Source organism: Mesoplodon bidens (genome assembly GCF_964165515.1).
Source record: "Mesoplodon bidens genome assembly, chromosome: 5".
Classification (NCBI taxonomy): Eukaryota; Metazoa; Chordata; class Mammalia; order Artiodactyla; family Ziphiidae; genus Mesoplodon; species Mesoplodon bidens.
Genome location: NC_138161.1, coordinates 8,231,188 through 8,250,961, shown reverse-complemented (window position 1 = coordinate 8,250,961; position 19,774 = coordinate 8,231,188). Strand labels below are relative to the sequence as shown.

Below are 19,774 nucleotides of genomic sequence, written 5' to 3'. Positions count from 1 at the left end.
CAGAGGAGCTCCACTAGGTCACAGGAGATCGAGACATAACAACAAAGTATGGCCTGTGACTTTCTTTGACAATAAGAGAAATTATTTGGAAAATTGGCAAAATCTGAATCGTCTTTGGATTAGATAATAGCCTTGTATCAATATCAATTTTCTGATTTTGATGATTAGACTGTGGTTTTGTAAGACTGTCTCTGCATTTACAAAATATACACTGAAGAATTTAGGGTCAAAGTGGCAGCTTGTCTACAGTTTACTTTCAAATGATTAAAAAAAATCTCAAATTCATATACATGTGTAAGCACATGTATCTATGCTGATACCTGTATGTCGATTGAGCAAATGTAGTAAAATGTGGAAGACGGTTCCTGCTGTTCCTGACTCGTGATATAGCACGGCTAATGGGATCAACGTGAGGATCCGAAATGGGTGAGTGATGCTGAGTGTCTATAACTGACCTCAGAACAGATTCTGGCCCCGGCACTTGTCAAATTGTTAGCAGAGAACTCCTGGCATGTTTGGGGTCTAGAGGGGCAGCTCAGGAGGTACCTTGACAGGTCCCTGAGCTCTCACGAATGTGTACTGTGGTCTCCTGTGCTCAGCATGGTGCCATGGGGACCGGAGAGAGAGAAGACAAGAAGCTTAGGGTCCACTCAGGAGGTGACAATGACACTTGGAAAAGGAGGGGACATGATTAGAGGTGAGAACAAGGGGCCGGCTGCGTTGTGTGAAGGTCTTGCAGAGGAAGGGGCGCTTGTTGGACTTTACAAGGTGTGGAGAATTCAGAATGGGAGGAAAAGGAGCCACAGAAAGCAGTGTGGGAAAGACGGGGAACAAAAGCGAACCAGGAGAGAAGCTGAGGCTTTCCCACGTGTGTTTTCCAGTGAAAATCCATTCTAGGGAAAAAGATTTTTGTCAAGGCAAGTTCCAATGTGCAACTGTTTTTCAAGAGTTTGCTGTGATTATTCTGAACCAAGCTCCTGCGATTAGGTAGCAATACAGCCAAAGCAGGTTGTGGGTCTTGGTGAGGTCTTCCCCCTACCATATTTGGTTGGGTCAATGGCAGTTGTGTTGACAGCAAGTTGTTTGCTTGGAGGCATTTCCAATGAATTTGTTAAGGACACCTTTCTTTGTGGACTGAGTCCCATGATCGCCTGATAGAGGGCGGGGTTGTGTGGATGTGTAATTCATAGCAAAGGTTGAGTGTCTTCATTGATGGCTAATTGCTATACGTCCCCCTCAGCCTCCTAAGAAAATGGGAGTGAGAGTGGGAGGGGTCAGAGGGGAGTTGGGACCAAGAAAGGCTCTTTCGGGGTGGAATGGAGTTTAGGACCTTCAACCTCCAAATGAATTGATGTTAAGAATAAATGTTGACGTAGAAAACAAACTTCTAGTTACCAAAGGGGAATGGGTGTGGGGGAGGGATAAATTAGGAATTTGGGATTAACAGATACACACTCCTATATATGAAACAGATAAACAACAAAGACCTACTATAAAGCACAGAGAATTATATTCAATATCTTATACTAATGTGTAATAGAAAAGAATCTGTATAACTGAATCACTTTGCTGTACACCAGAAACATTGTATATTAACCATACGTCAATAAAAAATAAATTAATAAATAAATATTTTCACTTAACAAAAGAATAAATGTTGCTGGGAGAGAGTTGTATAATTTTAAGTAGGGGGAGTAATTTTCAGCCAAAGAAAAACAGAGCAAGCACAAAAGGAAGGGTCAGTGCGAGCCCTCCCGAAACAAAGACACTCACGTTCTTTAATTGTTTTCCCTTTAAACCATCATGTTAATAATAGTGCTGTTTACTGATAAATCTCTGCTTTTGAACAGAAGTTCAATTATAGCTCTCTCTCAAAGGTCAGGAACCCTCTGCCCCCCATTATCTTCTCATTCTGGGGGATTGCAAATGCGAAGAGCAAATGTAAGTGATTTCCTGTCTCCTGGATTCTGGCTGCTCCCCCGCCTCCCTGGAGGTGCCATGCTTGTTGCTGTCACTGGTACTTATGATGTGGCACACACCTGAAGTGGGATTCTGGCTGGGAGTACAAGAGCAGAGCTCCCGTACCCGCTGGCGCACCTCCCCATTAAAAATTTTCTCTGTATATACATTATTCCATTTTGTATAGTAACTTGTTTCTTATGTCCAGTCCCATCGCCTAGAACAGGAGACAGCTAAAAGCAGTTTTGGCATTTTTAAATGGTTGGAAAATACCCCAAAGGAGAATAATATTTTATGACACGTGAAAAGTATGTGTCCATAAATAAAATTTTATTGGGACACAGCCACGGTCCTTTGGAAACATATTGCCTGTGGCTGCTTGTACTCCAAGGCAGCAGAATTGAGTAGTTGTAATAGAGACATCACAAAGTCTGAAGTATTTACTACCTGGCCCTTTACAGAAAACATTTTGCCAACCTCCTGCTCTAAAATGTGAGTTCCCTCAGGGCAGGACTGTGTTTGTCTAACTTTGCCCAATGCCAGGCACATGGGAGGTTCTGGAAAATCCTTGCCTGCAGATTGAGTACGCCTCAGCCTCAGACACTTTGCCTGTAGAGTTTTTACCTTCAGAAAGCCAGCTTAGGATGCTTCAGATGTGGGCTGGTGTGTCCTGATCTAGCACTTACCCTCATCCTTCATCACTGCAGAAGGTGAGGGTTATATAATGAGAGAGCCTTTATTTATTGATGGATTAGAAACTTGGGTAAAGGAATCTCCCTTTCCCATGATTTGCTCTTCTGAGCTATCTGCTTGGTCCTTTGGCAGAGGGGAGGAGATTTGTGAGCAGAGCCAGATAACATCAGAAGGAAATATCCATGCGTGGGATGAGGGGAAAAGAAAGTCATGAAGGACTCTTGTTATGGGAGCCCCATCTCCTGTCCCCACTGAGCCTCCAGTGGACTAGACCTGCTTTAGAAAGGGGACCAGAGATATGTCTACTTGGAAGAGCCCCTTGTGTAATTTAAGACCAAATTCTGGGACAAGTTTGCCTTTTGGATCTCTGCTTTAAACTATCTGTATTTACATTGGATGGACTTTATAAGATGCCTGGTGAATATTGGATGGGGAAAGGATCTTGTAAAATAAACACGCTCTTTAAATAAAAAGTCTTTAATTTTTAAATTAAATGATATAACAGCCTCATTGGGAAGGCAGATGTAGTCCTTGGCTCTCAGTAGAGTTGAGATAAGGTGGTGCCAGGTGAAAAGGAAATGCTGCCGGGAGTCTAAGACACATTTAGAAAGGCCAGACCTTGCTTTTTACAAAACCATCAATGTACTCATTCTTTTTATTGAGCACCTTCCATGTGGCAAATTGTGCTAGTTGTTGGGGATAGAGAAAAAGGGCATAAGCTTTATCCTCAAAATATAGAGTCTGTTGGGGACAACCAGCCATGTGATCAGTCATCCACAATGCAGTCAGATATCATGGAGATTTGTAGAAACGCAGGGGAAGCAGAGAGGAAGGACGTCAGAGTTTGCCAAGCAGTCAGGAAAGTTTCACAGGAGGCAGCATTTGAAGGGAGATTTGGTGGGTGAGTAGGGGTTATTGGGAAGATAAATGGAGGAGGATATTCTAGGCAGAGATAATGTCGGCGCATGTGCAGGCCAGAGGCAAAATAATCCATGGTGCGTTCAGGAATTTCAGTAGCACAAGCAGGTAGTGGGGAAAGTGACAGGGCTCCTGGACAGGTGGCAAGACTGTGACATGCAAACGAGATTGGACTTGATTCTTTAGTTACCCAGAAACTGCTGAGAATGTTTGAGCTTGGGAGTGAGGAGATGGGATCTGTAAGTTACAAAGTTTACTCTACTAATTGCAAAGAGGGTAATTGTAGAAATGAGAGTCTATAATTAGGGAAGTCAGTATGGAAGCAGTGTAATAGCCCAGAGGGAGGGAGGGGTGTTGTGAACCAGTGCAATGGCCAAGATGCTGGAGAGGAGAGATGTTTGGATACTAGAGACGGGTACGAGGTGGAATGGATAAGTTTAGCTCGGGCCACCACATACGGTTGTGCAGGTTGTACACTGCACAACTCACTAAATCTAAGTGGTACAGATATATTTATGACACAAATTTCCCAGCAGATGGCAGTAGATTTGAGGAGGGATGGCTTTTCTTCATTTGCACAAAGGAGCCCTGTGGGCTTGGGGAAATGGTTGGGAGAGAAAAGAATGCAGTGCCCAAGGGAGGGGAGAGCATAAATGGCAACCACGTTTCTGACCTGGGCAACCAAAGACTAGAGGTTCCATTCATCAAGGGGTGGAATACAGGAGAGGGAGCAGGTCTGAGTTGAGGACAAGTTGTAGTTAAGGGACCTGAGAGCCACTTAGATGGAGACATCCAGGACCAGTTAGCTGTCTGGGTCTGTAGTTCAAGAGGCAGGGGTGGGGCTGTACCTGTGGGAACAACCTGTACACCTAGAGGAGTTGATGCCAAGAGGCAGGGATGGGTTGCTTTGGGAGGATGTGCAGAAGGGAGTGATCAGGGTCCAGGATAGTGCCCTGGGGAGCCACTGAGATTTTCAACGGTGCGTAGTGGAAGGGAGCCTTGAAGAAGGGGTGCTTGGAGTTAGTTTCCAGAGTGTTTCTTAATGTCAGGAGGGAGATGCTGCAGGTGGATGAAGGCCAGGTTGGTTTGGGGGGAGGGGGGCAATTTAAAATGACTCTAGACTTTCTCTGGTGCTTAAGGGACGAATCTGGTTTGTGACCCTATAGGATGTTTCATGCATTCATCCCTGCATTCATTTATTTTGCACCTACATATTTAGGCAGTGCCCTACTATGGTCCGGGAACTGTTCCTGGTACTGGGATAACTCCCAGTATACTATGGCAAAGAGCAGGACAAGGTACTATGCTCAAGGAGCTTGCATTCTAATTGTTGACACACAAGTCCACAGGATACCATCCGCTGGTGACAAGTTCTGCACAGAGTGACAGAGGCACAGTGATAGGAGCCGGTTTCTATCTGGTGGGCAGAGGAGACCTCCCTGCACAGGAGCTCTGTGCTCAGAACGGAGAGCCCACGTGGCTGCAGAGCGGGGAGTTGGGTGGGAAAGTGGCTGGGGGTGAAAGCATGCTGGAGCCAGGCCAGAGGGGCCTTGTAGGCCGTGGCAGGGAATCTGGAGTTTCCAAGGGCAGCCAGAATCCATGGGAGGGTTTCCAGCCTGGGAATGACTTGCTCTGGTTTACATTTTCATGAACATCTCTCTGGCTGCTGTGTGCAAAACGGATTTGTGTAGGGTGGTCAAATTGAAACAGGGGGACCCGGTTGAATGCCGTGGGCTCCACATTATGACAATCTGTGGCAGTAGCCTTAGGGATAGACATAGTTTGGAAGTCACATCTCTAGGACTTCTGGACGGTAAGGGCAAGAGATGAATCAAGGATGCTCCCGAAGTTTCTGATGAAAGTCATTACATGGTCGACGATGATATTTATGAACATGGGGAAGATGGAGAGGGAAGCAGATTCTAGGGGATGCTAGGATATCTAGTTTCTGCTTTGGTCACATTAGTTGTACAAGCATCTAAATAGGGATGCCAAGTAGGCAGCTGGATCTTTGAATTCAGAGCTCAGAGGAGAGGTTAGGACCAGAGATAGAAATTTGATGTCACATGCAAAAAAGATGGTAATTAAAGCCAAGGTCCTGGCTGAAATAACAGAAAAGGATAATTAATGGAGGCTAGGACTCTGGGTGGAATGGGCCCTGAGATTTTGGGGAAAAGGAGAAATAGCTTAAAGATGAGGATGGAAAGGAGCTTTCACTGAAGAAGGAGGGAAAGCAGAAGTAGTAGTGAACGCCGGGGAAGAAAGCCTGGAGAAGGAGGAAGTGGTCAGTGTGTTGATGCGAAGAGGCCAAGTAAGACAGGAATAGAGGGGTGGCCTCTGGAGCTAGCAGGATGGATGTTGTTAGTGTGTGTCAGTGGTGTGCTAGGAATGGTAGCTCATTTGGAAAGGGAAGTAAAACAGTGGGGATGGAGATGCAGACAATTCTTCCTAGAAGTAATGTGGGAAAGAGCGTTGAGAAATGGGACAGTACTGGAAAAGGACATGGTACCAGGAGAAGTTTAGTTTTGTTTTTGTTTGTTCTCAAAAATGATAGATATTAGGAAATCTTTTTATGTTGTCGGAAATAAACTATTAAGAAAAAAATTGATGATGGGGGAAAGAAGATGGTGTGGTCTAAAAGTCTTTGAGAGGGCTGAAGGGATGCGGTCCAGGTTGGGCCCCGGGTTGGACAGGGCTCCAGACAGTGGTGAAAGGCCCAGGTGGTGGAGGCGGGGGTGTGGTGGTGAGATAGGGACCGGTGGAAAGACCAGTGTTCCAGTCTGATTGCTTCTATTTTCTCAACAAAGTGTGAAGCCAGGTTGTTATCTAAGAGGGAGTGATGTTGTAGGATTGAAGAGAGAGGAGGATGTGGAGCTCATGATTTTGGTGGATGGGAAAATAAAGAGACTAAGCATTTAAATGTAAACGCAGGGCTTCCCTGGTGGCGTGGTGGTTGAGAGTCCTCCTGCCGATGCAGGGGACGCAGGTTCGTGCCCCAGTTCGGGAAGATCTCACATGCCACGGAGCGGCTGGGCCCGTGAGCCATGGCCGCTGAGCCTGCGCGTCTGGAGCCTGTGCTCCGCAACGGGAGAGGCCACAACAGTGAGAGGCCGGCATACCTCAAAAAAAAAAAAAAAAAAGTAAATGCATATGCCTCGGGTCCATCTGTGGATTTTGTTTCATCATAAGAAGACACCCCAGACTTCCCTGGTGGCACAGTGGTTAAGAATCCGTCTGCCAATGCAGGGGACATGGGTTCGAGCCCTGGTCTGGGAAGATCCCACATACCACAGAGCAGCTAAGCCCGCGAGCCACAACTACTGAGCCTGCGCTCTACAGCCCATGAACCACAACTACTGAGCCCGTGCTCCTAGAGCCCATACTCCACAACAAGAGAAGCCACCACAATGAGAAGTCCGTGCACTGCAATGAAAAGTAGCCCCCGCTTGCCACAACTAGAGGAAGCCCGCATGCAGCAACGAAGACCCAGCGCAGCCAGAAATAAATAAATAAATGAATTTAATTAAAAAAAAAAAAAAAAGACACCCCAGGGTGGGGCCTGTGAGAAACACTGAAGGCCACGGCACATTTTTGCCTAACATCTTCTCCGTCTCCTGTCTACTAGGCCATCTCCTGCCCAGGTTACAGATGCTCCTCGTTCATGAGATGCCCCCTTCCACCTGGGTGAACATGTATTGGAGTGAACTCAAGGAAAGAAGTGCCACTGTGTCATTCCACCCTTCAACGTGGCAATAGAGGACACTTTGCTTTGCTGACATGGGAGCTCCAAGTGCACCCAGCTAGTCTCTTTGATGTCAGGAGTGAGCATTTCTAGTCACAGGTGAGGCTTTTGCTAAGTTATCCACCAAACACAGGGTGTGACTCTGTGCCAGGTCCCCACAGCAGCAGAGGCTTTGAGGTGGTACTGGAAGCATCCTTGCCCTTGCTAGCTCTTGGCCTGGTTTGCTGATGGCCAGTCAAGCTGCCAGCCTCCTTCCAGGTAGCCATGACCCATCTGTTTTTAGCTTACTGAATGTGGCTTCTTTCTTCCCCCAGCCTTGGGGGCTGACACAGGGTCTGCAGGTGAGGCTGGACATGCTGAGGTCCCTCTGGGTGAACATAAAGGACTCATGCTGTAAAGCCCCAGGGAGGTGTTTGGAAATCTTTCTTGCCGCATGTTGGACCTTGTGGATTATTAAGCGTTTCTGTAAGAATCGTAGACATTTTTGTTTTGCAGCATCATTTTTGTTCTCCTTAGGTTTTACACTTTTTCCAACTTTGGGGAGAGAGACAACATATACAACCAAGTACCTAAAGCAAATACTTTATTACTAATACTTTGTTACTACTTTAGCTCTCTGAGTTGTATTAAAGATACTTCATTGAGGGCCAATGTGAATGTAGCATTAGTTCCTTTCAGGCTCAACATTCAGTCTTGTCTCCTTGGAGGTCCCTGCTGTAGGTTCTTCTCTAATATCATTACCCACCAACCTCTCCTTTATCCATCAGCTTTCACAGATTTCTATTAATATTCACCCTATAGAAACTATGCTTGAGAAAATGTAAAAGAAAATGTATTTACTTCTCAAATGTTTAATTAAAATCTTCTAAGGGTGGCCTCAGTGACAAGAGAAAAATTATCATCATCTTCCTCAAACCCCCAAAAGGGTCTTATTGGATGTTTTGCAGTGAAATGGAAACCTCAACAGGGTTTACTTAGGCTGGTCAAAGTCTAAATCGTTTTATTATTGTGCTTTCTGGCAGAAAGCTCAGCATCAAGATTGATTCTTCCCTTTCAATGTTAAACTTTCTTTTTTTCTCCCCTAAGGGTTTTTGCGCTGGCTGCTTGGTTGCACTTTGGGTTATACTTGGCATGGCACCAGGCTGTTTTAGATGGGGTTGGCCCGGTGTCAAGTGGCATGGTTGCCTGATAACGTTGAATTGGGCAGAATCTGAGAGTATGAACAAGTAGGTGCCCTTTCAAGAGACTCAGTGCCAACGGTTATGAAACAGCAGATTGCCCGTACCCGCCTCCTGCGGTCTGGTGAGGGGAGCCCGATGGGGAAGCCAAGGCCAGTAATCAAAAGGGAATATATCACTGAGCGATAACCGTCCACACACTAATGACCTTTAATCAATAACCACTACCTTCAGTGTGCTGTTGTGTACTGTGCCTTCCCTGGAGAGGCACAAGGGAGACAGACTGGGAAGGTGGGAAGCCCTGAGATGGAGTCCTGCCTTACTACTTCACCAGTTGGGTGACCTCGGGCAAGTTACTCTCCCCAACTCCCTACTCCAGAATCAACCTCTTCATTTGTTAAATGGGGATGGTACCTACCTTTCAGAATTGCTTTGAGGATTGAAAAGAATGTATGGAAAGCATCTAATAAAGTAATTGGCATTCAATAGGCACCTAATGAATGATGGATGAGAATAGTATGATTTACAGAATCATAGATTCACTCTCTAAATTTATTGAGCACATACTATGGTCCCAGGATGAATGACTTGCCTGTATTATCTCACGGAATCTCCTTATAAATAGAAGTATCATTCCCATTTTTCAGAATGGAAAAAGGTTTGGTGAAGTTAAGGAAACGGATGCACCCAATCCCATGGACAGTTGGGAGTGGAGGCAGAATTTGAATTCAGCCTGTCTGACCTCAGAGTCTTAAGCAGTGAAGAGAGAGTTTAAAGGAGGGAGGAGAAGTTTTGCAAAGTAGCTAGCCAAAAATTCATTTCATGGCAAGTCTGGGGCCATGAGCAGTATACAACAGCCAACCTGTCAAAATGTTTGCATGAAATTTTGTATCAGGCCAAAGAGGTTAGCTAATATTGTGGTAACACACAACCCAAATTTCAGTGGCTTAACCCAACCCTAAGGTTATTTCTCAGTCAGTCATGCTATAAGTCCCAAGTGAGCTGGCAAGGGTCTTCTCTTCAAAGCCAGTCAAGGGTCCAGAATGACAGAAACTTCACTGTGACATCTGCTTCCATGAGAGCTATAGAAGTAGGAAGGGAATTATCATATGTAGCTTGTAAGGTTTCCAGCAGCGTGATACACATGACATATGCATATACTGTTGGGACAAATGTAAGTCACATGGCCGTGTCCAACAGAAACAGGGAAATGTGATCCTGACGTGTTTAGAAGGACGAAAGCTGGACATATTTCACAAACAACTCTAATGACTACCGCACATTTTAAGCCCTAACTTGCAAAAAGTTTTTAACTCGGTCTAGGGGTTTTCAAAACCACTTGGGTACCTGTGGTAGATTGTATTATTTTGTTCTGAATTATTTATTCCAAGTCCCTGTGGGAGAATTACATTTCCCCATTCCATGGACATCAGGCACTGCCATATGACTTGCTATGACTAATAAATGGCAAGCAGAAGCGAGGCGTTTTGTCATTTCTTTTTTCTCCCTGCCATGAGAGTGGCAAGTCCTAAGTAGGGCTGCTCCTTTTGTCTGTATCTTGGAGTCAACAGGATGTGAACAGAGTTGCAACTGACATGTAATAGGAATGAGAAATAAACCTTTGTGCTCTAAGACCTTGGAGGTATTTGTTACTGCGGCATGACTGAGCCAAGCCAGACTGTACAGTATCTTTGATCTTTCTCAGTAAATACAGAACAATGGAGGTGGCCATATAGAAATGCTAGAAATGCACATTTCCTGTCCACTTTGTTGAAGTATATCTATACTTTAAAGCAGAAGTATCTCTAAGGACTTATTATGTAAATAAATATTATTCAGTTGAATTAACAGCACAAAAATACATTCTCCAAACTGGGGCATCAGCTGACACCATAGCATTCTTATAAAAACCTAGGAGGAGGATTGGGAACATAGAAATCCTGTTTTCAAATGCAGACTCTTGGTCCTTTCCTCCCTGAGCCGCTGCCTTAGAAGGCTTGAGAATAATCTATATTCATGTCCCCTTTGGGCAGAAATTATAACGATGAGATGTTACTATCTATAGGCATGCAAAGTCTATTCTGAGTCCACTCTATCCTCATGAATTCAGAGCGCATCATTCGTGGTAGGTAACTGGGACAGAGGTCGGGCTGGCATTTACTCTCACGTTGTGAGTGTGCATGTCTTGCACCGGCTATCGCAGGTTGACATTTGCCATTTTGACTATTCAGAGTGCCTTCTGAGGAGTGTCAGTTGTCATCGTGTGGAGACGCCAGCTGCACAGTCCCTGGAAACAGTGGACCCAGCCCCTGGGACTGACCCTCCCAAATGCCTGGCTTCCCTCCTCTCTACTGTCTTTCCCCTGTGCAGTCTATGGGGGAAGGAATGATCTGATCTAACAGAATCTGTGAAGCTGAAAGGTCACCAACGATGTAGGTACCACTGTTGTTCCCATTTTAGAGAGGCAAAACTGAGGCCTTAGAGAAGTTAAGCACGACAGTGAATACAGCAACTGTGGTTTGAACCCAGGATTGCCTGACAGTATAAATGATACAAAGAAATACAGATAAGCTGAGCTATGGCCAAGAGAGGTTACTTTTAAAGAAGAGGAATACTAAATAATGAATAGAACAAACAAACTCACTTACAAAGTGAGTTGGTGTGAGTTGGTGTAAAACACAGGAGCAAAGGCATGCTTAACTGGGGAAGAAGCTCCTCTGGCTTCTGTCTGTTTAGCTATTTAGCAGAGGGGTGTGTGTGTGTGTGTGTGTGTGTGTGTGTGTGTGTTTGCATGTGTGTGTGTGTGTTTGCATGTGTGAATAAGTTATATGGTTTTCCCCAGTGATCCTCTTCTGGTCATTAGAATTTGTCAGGTAGACAAATGCTTCACTGGCATCATGCTGTCAGCACTCATATTACTGAATGCCCTGGGAAATAATAAAGCTCGATTTATTTAAGGATGCACTAACTAGAGGCTTCCCACTCTTTGATACTCATCTCTTAATTTGAACGGTGCAGTTTCTTTCCAACGTGAGTACTGACTTCAGAGTTTGAGTCAGAGCTAACTTTTAGATGCTAGTCTATTTTTTCCCTTGGGTTTGAACTTTAAATTGTATATATTGTGCGGCCATTCCTGACTTCTAATGAACATCTATTTTATGAGCTCCTCATGGCCCATTTGGAGAAGGAAGAACAATGGATTTCCTGCTATTATGTTTTAATAATGAAAAGTTTTATAATTATCCAGTATTTTTGTCTTTTCAACCACAATAGTGTATGGTGACCTCAGTACACTGCTATCTAAGTTATGAGATCCTAAGTGCCTTCTAAATTATGAGAAATGTTTAACAGAGGTATAATGTTTAACAGAGGTATAATGTTTAACAGAGTTACAGTATCTTTCTTCTAGAGGGGTGGTGGAAAAGTTTAAAATTCTACGTGTGCTCTACTGTGTCCAACCTCAGATTGTTAGGACCAGAACAGTGTCCCCAAGCTGCTTAGGATCACAAAAAGTTTACCCTATTTAGGGAGCAGGTATTATCAGTTTTTATCCAGTCACTGACACTACCTAGGTATATTGTATTGAGGTACGCATTTGGGAGGAAGCCCTGAATAAATCACCTGAACCTAATGCTCGAAGAAGAAAGGATGGTTGGATTTCTTGATGTTGATGAGTGGTAGATTTCCATCCAGGAAAAATAAATTCACATGTCTTTGAATTTTTAAATTGCGCCTTATAGAGATTTACCACGAGATTTTCACCCAAGATCTTAGCATTCCAAATCTTATCAATTAACTCTTTTCCTAGGCTAGGTAGTTGGGGTTACAACTCTTCTTTTTTTTTCTTCTGTGTTTACCATTTTTATGGTAATTTTTCAAACTAGAAAATAGAAAGCAAATTAAAAGCAAAAGTCTTCCCCAAGCAAAAGGTGTTCTTATTTGCATCATTATTTGAGTTCCTATTTTGTAAATCTTGTAATCACTGTGAAATAACAGCATTTTTATATGAGCAGTCACAGTACTGGATATTTCAACTCTAGATGAAAGTTTGAAGTTTACATATTTATATTTAATAAAGTTTGACTGTTAATATCCACTGTATGTAGAAGCTTAGAAACTTCGTGTTTAGCACTTAAACATTTTGCTCATAATTAACAAGTATGAAAATATTCCATGTGTTAACAAGTATACATATCAATCTAGAATAATATAAAGCATGAGGAAATTATGTAACAGATATACTAAAACCCTTAAGTTTTTTTTTTTTTTTTTTTTTTTTTTTTCTTTTTGCGGTATGCGGGCCTCTCACTCTTGTGGCCTCTCCCGTTGCGGAGCACAGGCTCCGGACGCGCAGGCCCAGCGGCCATGGCTCACGGGCCCAGCCGCTCCGCGGCATATGGGATCCTCCCAGACCGGGGCACGAACCCGTATCCCCTGCATCGGCAGGCGGACTCTCAACCACTGCGCCACCAGGGAGGCCCCCCCTTAAGTTTTTTAAAAGAACATACTAATTTTCAAAAATTAAAATACTTTATAAATGCTTTTATACTGCTTATAATCTATAATGGTTATGTTTTTTTTGGTACATCTTTATTGGAGTATAATTGCTTTACAATGGTGTGTTAGTGTCTGCTTTATAACAAAGTCAATCAGTTATACATATACATATGCTCCCACATCTCTGGGGTTACAACTCTTAAAAGAAAAATGGTAAATCTGGAGACAATGACTTGCCAGTGGAGGGAATGGCAGCTACTTATCTAAAGGAGAAAATAAGATTTGAAAAATACAACGTCTATGAAATATCATTAGTAGAAACAGTTTAAAAGTACTGTAATGCTAACCCTCAACCATCTTAGCTGAGAAATGCCACCTTTTCAAACTCTGTGATCTCATATTCTCCTCTGTTATAGTGAAGTGACATTTTAACTATGGCAAAGAAAAATGCTTCTTGGAAATCAGATTTGACAGAACATTATATTCTTCCAGGAGTATTTTTGTAGACGGTGCTTATTTAATTTTGATTTCAGAACAGTTTTGTGGCACATCTCATTTTAATATATGCTTGTTAAAAATTCATGTGAATGTAATAAAGAATTTTAAATTGAACTGATAACATTGGAGACCGAAAGAGAAGCCTTAAAGAAAAAGAGCTAATGATGGGAGAAAAGAGAGCCTGTCTGCACGTTAAATACCAGTCGTCTTTTTGGGTGCATGCTCTACAGAATCTTCATGAACCAACAGCCTTCCTGATGCAAAGAGCACTGAACTTGGAGGCTGGACATCATCAGTGGTTTAGGGTTTCAAGTTCTTGCTCTGCCCGTAACCATCACACCTTAGCCAGCTCGCTAGTCTTGCTGGGCCTCCATTTCCTCACCTGTAAAGTAATTAAGAGTAGGGCGAAGACACAACTCAAAAATCCCGTGGTCTGTGATGTGATTTATGTGACTAAGCTCTCCTCATGTGAATAAAGAACTGAGCTTTCCTGTGGGGAAGGGTGGTTTGCCCTCACCTACTTCCGGTTTGCTTGCCTACTTCTGATGTACACTCCCCCTCCTCCTTGGTAACCCATAGATACTGACTTCTGGACAGTCAACTCTGCTTCCTCATCTACAAAACATTATCTAGTATATCTTCACTAGGCTGGCTTCCTCCCGCCCTCCACTTTCCCCAGCTTTCTATGTAGTATATAAATATTTCAGAAATTCTCCTCTTTGAGAAAAACTTGAAAGAAAAAAACCCCACCGGGATGAAAGGGAAGCTCATAGACTAAGGCTTGGAAGAGATCTCAGCCAATAACAGTGCATTAACCTGATCTGGATTCAAACAGCAGATTTTAAAAAAAAATTAAAAAGACATTTATGAGACAAATGGAAGTCGGAGCATTTAGTAGATATTGGATCTTAAGAAATGATCATTAATTGTTTTAGGTGTCATAACAGTGTTATAGTTATGTTTTTTAAATTAATTAATTTAATTTAATTTATTTTTGGCAGCATTGGGTCTTCGTTGCTGCACACGGGCTTTCTCTAGTTGCAGGAGGTGGGGCTACTCTTTGTTGCAGTGTGCAGCCTTCTCCTTGCAGTGGCTTCTCTTGTTGTGGAGCATGGGCTCTAGGCACATGAGCTTCAGCAGTTGTGGCACATGGGCTCAGTAGTTGTGGCTCATGGGCTAGAGCACAGGCTCAGTGGTTGTGGCGCACGGGCTTAGTTGCTCCGCAGCATGTGGGATCTTCCGGGACCAGGGCTCTAACCCGTGTCCCCTGCGTTGGCAGGCGGATTCTTAACCACTGTGCCACCAGGGAAGCCCTACAGTTATGTTTTTAAAAGAGGCCTTATCTTTTAGAGACATATGGATATATTTGCAGATAAAATATGACGCTGGAGGAGCAGTTAGTGAGTGGGTGACACAGATGAAACAAGTTTGGCCATGAATTGACAATTATAGAAATTGAATGATGGGTACATGACAGTTGATTATACGATTTGGTCTACTTTTGTATAAGTTTTATAGTTTCCATAATAAAAAATGCAAAAAAAAGCTTAAAACAGATAATCAGCAAGGACGTACTGTATAACACAGGAAACTCTACTCAGTATTCTATAATAAACTATATGGAAAAAGATTCTGAAAAAGAAGAGGTATATGTATATGTATAACTGAATCACTTTGCCATACACCTGAAAGTAACACAACATTGTGAATTGACTATACTCTGATATAAAATAAAAATAAAAAAAAAAGCTTAATGGGATTCATTCTAAGGAGACATATTTGCTGAGGTGTTGGAAAGGGCTGCCTGTCATAGTTGCATAATCGTTGGGGGTAAATATGGAAGTTCATCAATCAGAAAGCCTATAGTGAGGAGATGGCTGGCACGGGGCCCAGCTCTGTGTGGCTGTCATCTAGCCTCTATGCCAATTTGCCCTCTATAAATAACAGTCTATATGAATGCTTTACTATTTAAGGCACACTTGCCACAGCTGCTCGGCATGTTTGTTTACGTAGCTATGAACCCTTCTGTAAACATCACTATCTCCAAATTGCCCCTATGTCAGGAACATAAAGGACCCCCTTTAAAAATATATTTGTGGGATGAGACACGGCCAGTTCCCAGATGTCTGGGTGGCTGGTGTCAGAATTTTCCAGGGTTTGATTCATTTTCAAAAATAGAACCACATGACTGGAAGGTTCTTGAGAGGTGACACATCCCCCTGACTTGGGGCAGGACCAGACCGAAACCATCCACCAAGAACGTGGGTCTGTCTTTTGTGGGTGTGAGTCTGTCTTTTATGAGGCCAGAGAACTCACTGAGTGAAAGACTGGGGCCAGGACCTGCAGAACATCAAAGGGCGGCAAGACTCACCTCTGACCTTCAAGGAGCTCACTCCCACTTTCTAAAGACGAGCCTGACCCTGAGTGATGTGACAAAGCAGGCTTGGGGCAGCACAGTTGGGGTCGGCGTATAATGTGTCAACCAGCTGGCCTGTGCTGGGCCTGAGCACCCAGGGGACTAAAGGACCTGCCGGGTCAGCCTACTGCGTGGTAGCTCGGATCCCCAGAAAATACCACATCGGGGTCTTTGTGTGCCCACAACGTGCAAGACAGAAAGAGGGAGGGCATTGCATCGAAGGTGCAGTGGTGGCGATGGTGAGGCTCGTCCTTGAAAGAGGCAACCTAACTGAGGTCACTGAGAGTAGTTTCAGGGCAACTAAGACATATTTGAAAGAAAGCATGAGTCAAGCAGAGGCCCCTTTGTGTCAGCTTGCTGTTTTCATGGCTCCTGGTTTCCCATCTAGCCTTCCAATGAATAATTAGATTCTTGTGAATCTGTTTTCCTCAGGGTGCATTTGGTCCACATCTATTTTTTTTCCTGTGGCTTTGATTCATTGAAGCATTCCCCCCACCCCAAGGGCCTACTTAATACCCATAAATCCCAGCTGTGCTTTCACAAAGAAAAAAGTGTGCCTTGTAAGATTAAGAGATGTGCTGGAAAGACTGAACTGTACGAATCCTATCAGGAAAGGATCAAGATGTGTCCAGCTTCTAGACAAACCCAGAACTTTCTAGAACACTCCTTCCTCCACTTTCCAGAAATTAGAAAATTATTATTATCACTTTGAGAAAGTTAATAGTGGTCGCCTTTGATTCTTTTTTTGCTGGCAAATACCCAGTTTTCTCTATGAAAGCAGTAGAAAGGCCACCGAATGCTCAGAGGTATCACTATTAACCACCAACAAAAGGATGTTCCCCGATTTGGAAAGGCTCAGTCATTACAAACTATCTTCAGAAAGACAGGGTCTGCCCCAGGGAGAATTCCGACTCAGAAACATCACAAAGGTAAGTTGCTTATTCCGGACTGACTTATTTTTAGAGCTTGGGTTTTGATTTGAGGGAACACAGCTCCTGCAATTTGAAGCTCAGATTAACACCAGTGAACAGAGGGTACGTCTCCACTGGCTGTTGCTTCTTGAGCTCAGAGACGGAAGGAGAACAAGGCTTGTCCACTCCCCTCCCTTCTGTCCTACCCGGAGAGTTTAGAGCGAGAAATCTAATATTAAAAGCGCATCGTAAGTGGTCAGTTTATGCTTCCAGAGACTGTATCTCAGTGGCTACCACTAGGGGGACCCAGAGTCCACGTGCTTGGCCGAGGTGGGCGTAGTTTCTGGTCTGTGGGAAAATGACGGAGCTCCCTTATTGAGTTGGTTTCTCCCCGCCCTCCTCCCCCCTCCCCCCCACACAACTATTGGCTCACGAGGGCACCCCAAAGTCAGGCTCAGGGTACAGATAGCCCAGTGCACATGTGCAGCACTTATTTATAATTTCACAATGATTATTTTTGTTTTAGACGTTCCTTTTGCCTTATGCAAAGGATCACACTTCATGCAAAGCCTTTTACTCACATTTTCATTGTTTGCTGCATTTTAAAAAACTATTGCAAAAGTTTTTACCACTATAAGAGAAATTTGTTAGAGGTAATGACTTTGCCTGTTGGGTCCAGGGAGGCTGGGACATGGGGGCAATGACTTTCATTTGACGGATGACTGAGGTCAGGTTACGGGTGGATGAAGAGTCTGGGGTCTGGCTGGTGGCCGTGCATTTTCAGATTGTGTAAACCTACCTTGAGCCTCAAGTTGAAGACCTCAAAGCACAGAAGGGCAGATTGTATAACTAAAGAGGATCCCAAGACTAATGACTCAGAAGAATAGCAAAGCAAAGCTTGAATTAGTGTTCTAGTTTATACTTTTCCTATGGGGCACTATTGTTAGCTTAAGGCAGAGTTTAGGGCTCTATTTCATAGAAAGTTACAGATAAATACAGGCAGAACCTCCTTTGCTCCTGGGATGTGTAACACGTATGGAAATATGTGAGTGAAGACTTCAGTAATAACAGACCATTTCTCTATTTTTAGAACGGATCATCTTTGTTAAAATACACCAGTAGTTAGCTATTCAAAGCAGATGGGTCAATAGGATTATGATGAGTGGATCTCAATTTTTTTCTTTCCTGTTAGAGTTATTTACTGGGTCTGCATTATTATATCTATAGGGGATTTGGCAGTTAGAGTATAGAGAAAAGATACCAAGTGCTCACTTGATATAAAAGAAAACGTAAGGCTGTGGTTCTTGCAAATGGCTCCCAAAGAAGGGGCAAACATGTATTTTTATTAAAGCAATTTGTCAGGCTTCCTTTGAAAGGCTTAACTTCTTCCTCCTGGCTTGGCAATAAATAACCTCAAGTATTTAATTTAAACAATGCTTTAAAACCATCTAAAAATTGCTTTAGAGAGAGATCAAATTTTAATTTAAGTAAATATTTGAAAATTTAAAATATATTAAGAGGTGTTTTAAAAAATTGTTTATTAATTTATTTTCCCGAGGGTTTTTAAAAAGCTAATTTGTTAGACTTTGTGGTGGACATACTTAAGGTTATAGGCCACATACAACTTCATGAATAAAGAGGTGGCGTCAATAGTGAGTGAGGTTCAGTTTTCCATATTTTGTCAACATAAGAATGTGAGGTTCAGTTTAAAATGAGCATCGATTCCAGAGATACCCCCGGATGGGGCACACCTTACCTGTAGCTTCCACCATGCCTTCTAGGATGACCACGATTTCCAGTTCCTCTTTGGGCAGCTGGGCTTTGGAGATCTCCCAGAAAGGACTCTGCTGGTTAATTTCGTGGCTAATAATGAGTGGTGACACCAGAAAGAGACGGTCATCGCCGGTGTAATACCCTACGTTGATATCCGTCTGGTTCAAGGGGATGAACTCCCCCTCTGAGGTCTGTTTGGATTTGATCAACTTAGCTCTGATGGAAGCCTCCACGATGTGGGAATTCCTCAGATCCCCTACGCGAAACATCAGGCACAGTTTCCCATCCCTCATGGAGATCACCGCATGGGTGGAAAAAACCAGGGTCTCTGCCCTCTTCTTGGGTTGCGATATTTTTACAAACATGCATCCCACCATGAATGCATTGACAATGGACCCCAAAACAGATTGGATTAAGAGGAGAATAATTCCCTCTGGGCACTTGTCCGTGATGACCCGGTAGCCATAACCAATGGTGGTTTCTGTCTCTATGGAGAATAAAAAAGCAGAGACGAACCCATTGAGGTTGGTGACGCAAGGAGTCCATGAAGGGTCCTCTATGTGGTCCATGTCTCCTCGGATGTATGCAATTAGCCACCAGATCATTCCAAAAAACAGCCATGTCACTGTGTAAACCATGACGAAAATCAACAGGTTGAATCTCCACTTGAGGTCTACTAAGGTGGTGAAGATATCGGTCAGGTAGCGATAGGTCTCCCTCACGTTGCCATGGTGGACGTTGCACTTTCCATCTTTCCGCACGTACCTCTGGATTTTCCTTTTGGTCCGGTCTCGGCTGATGTGTCTTGGCAGGTCGTCCCTGGCCTGCTTAGGCAACTTTGGCTGGTGAATGGCCACAGGGCTCTCAACATCCTGGTCCATGGAGTCACCCTCCAGGACGTTAGCTGGTGGTTTGGAAAAAAGAAAAGAAAAACTGAATGAAAAGCTGGCTCTTTGGAGGTCATGGAAATCCCACTGTGGATGGAATATGGTAGGAAACCATCATTTGACCATTTGTGTAGCTATTAGCAGTGTAGATGAAGCCTTTTTTGGGGGATGTCATCTGGATGGGTTGCCTTGGACTCCTGGGCTCTGTGATCTAGCTTGTGTAAGGACTTCATCACCCTTCTCACAGGGACAGAGCTTAACTGCTGTGAAATTGTCTCCCTGCCAGCAAGTTCTGAGAGTCA

At 43.7% G+C, this 19,774-nt stretch overlaps 1 protein-coding gene across 1 annotated transcript in view; it reads right to left on the bottom strand.

The window, feature by feature from the left end:
* The window catches only part of KCNJ6 (potassium inwardly rectifying channel subfamily J member 6), a gene marked incomplete at its 3' end in the record, with an annotated part of 90,332 nt that extends 70,843 nt beyond the window's left edge, over positions 1-19,489 (bottom strand). The window contains exon 1 of the mRNA XM_081234648.1: positions 18,569-19,489. Coding sequence (XP_081090774.1) covers positions 18,569-19,466 — 898 coding nt within the window. The 5' untranslated portion in view covers positions 19,467-19,489. The remainder of the gene's footprint in view (positions 1-18,568) is intronic.
* Between the last annotated feature and the right edge of the window lie 285 nt (positions 19,490-19,774).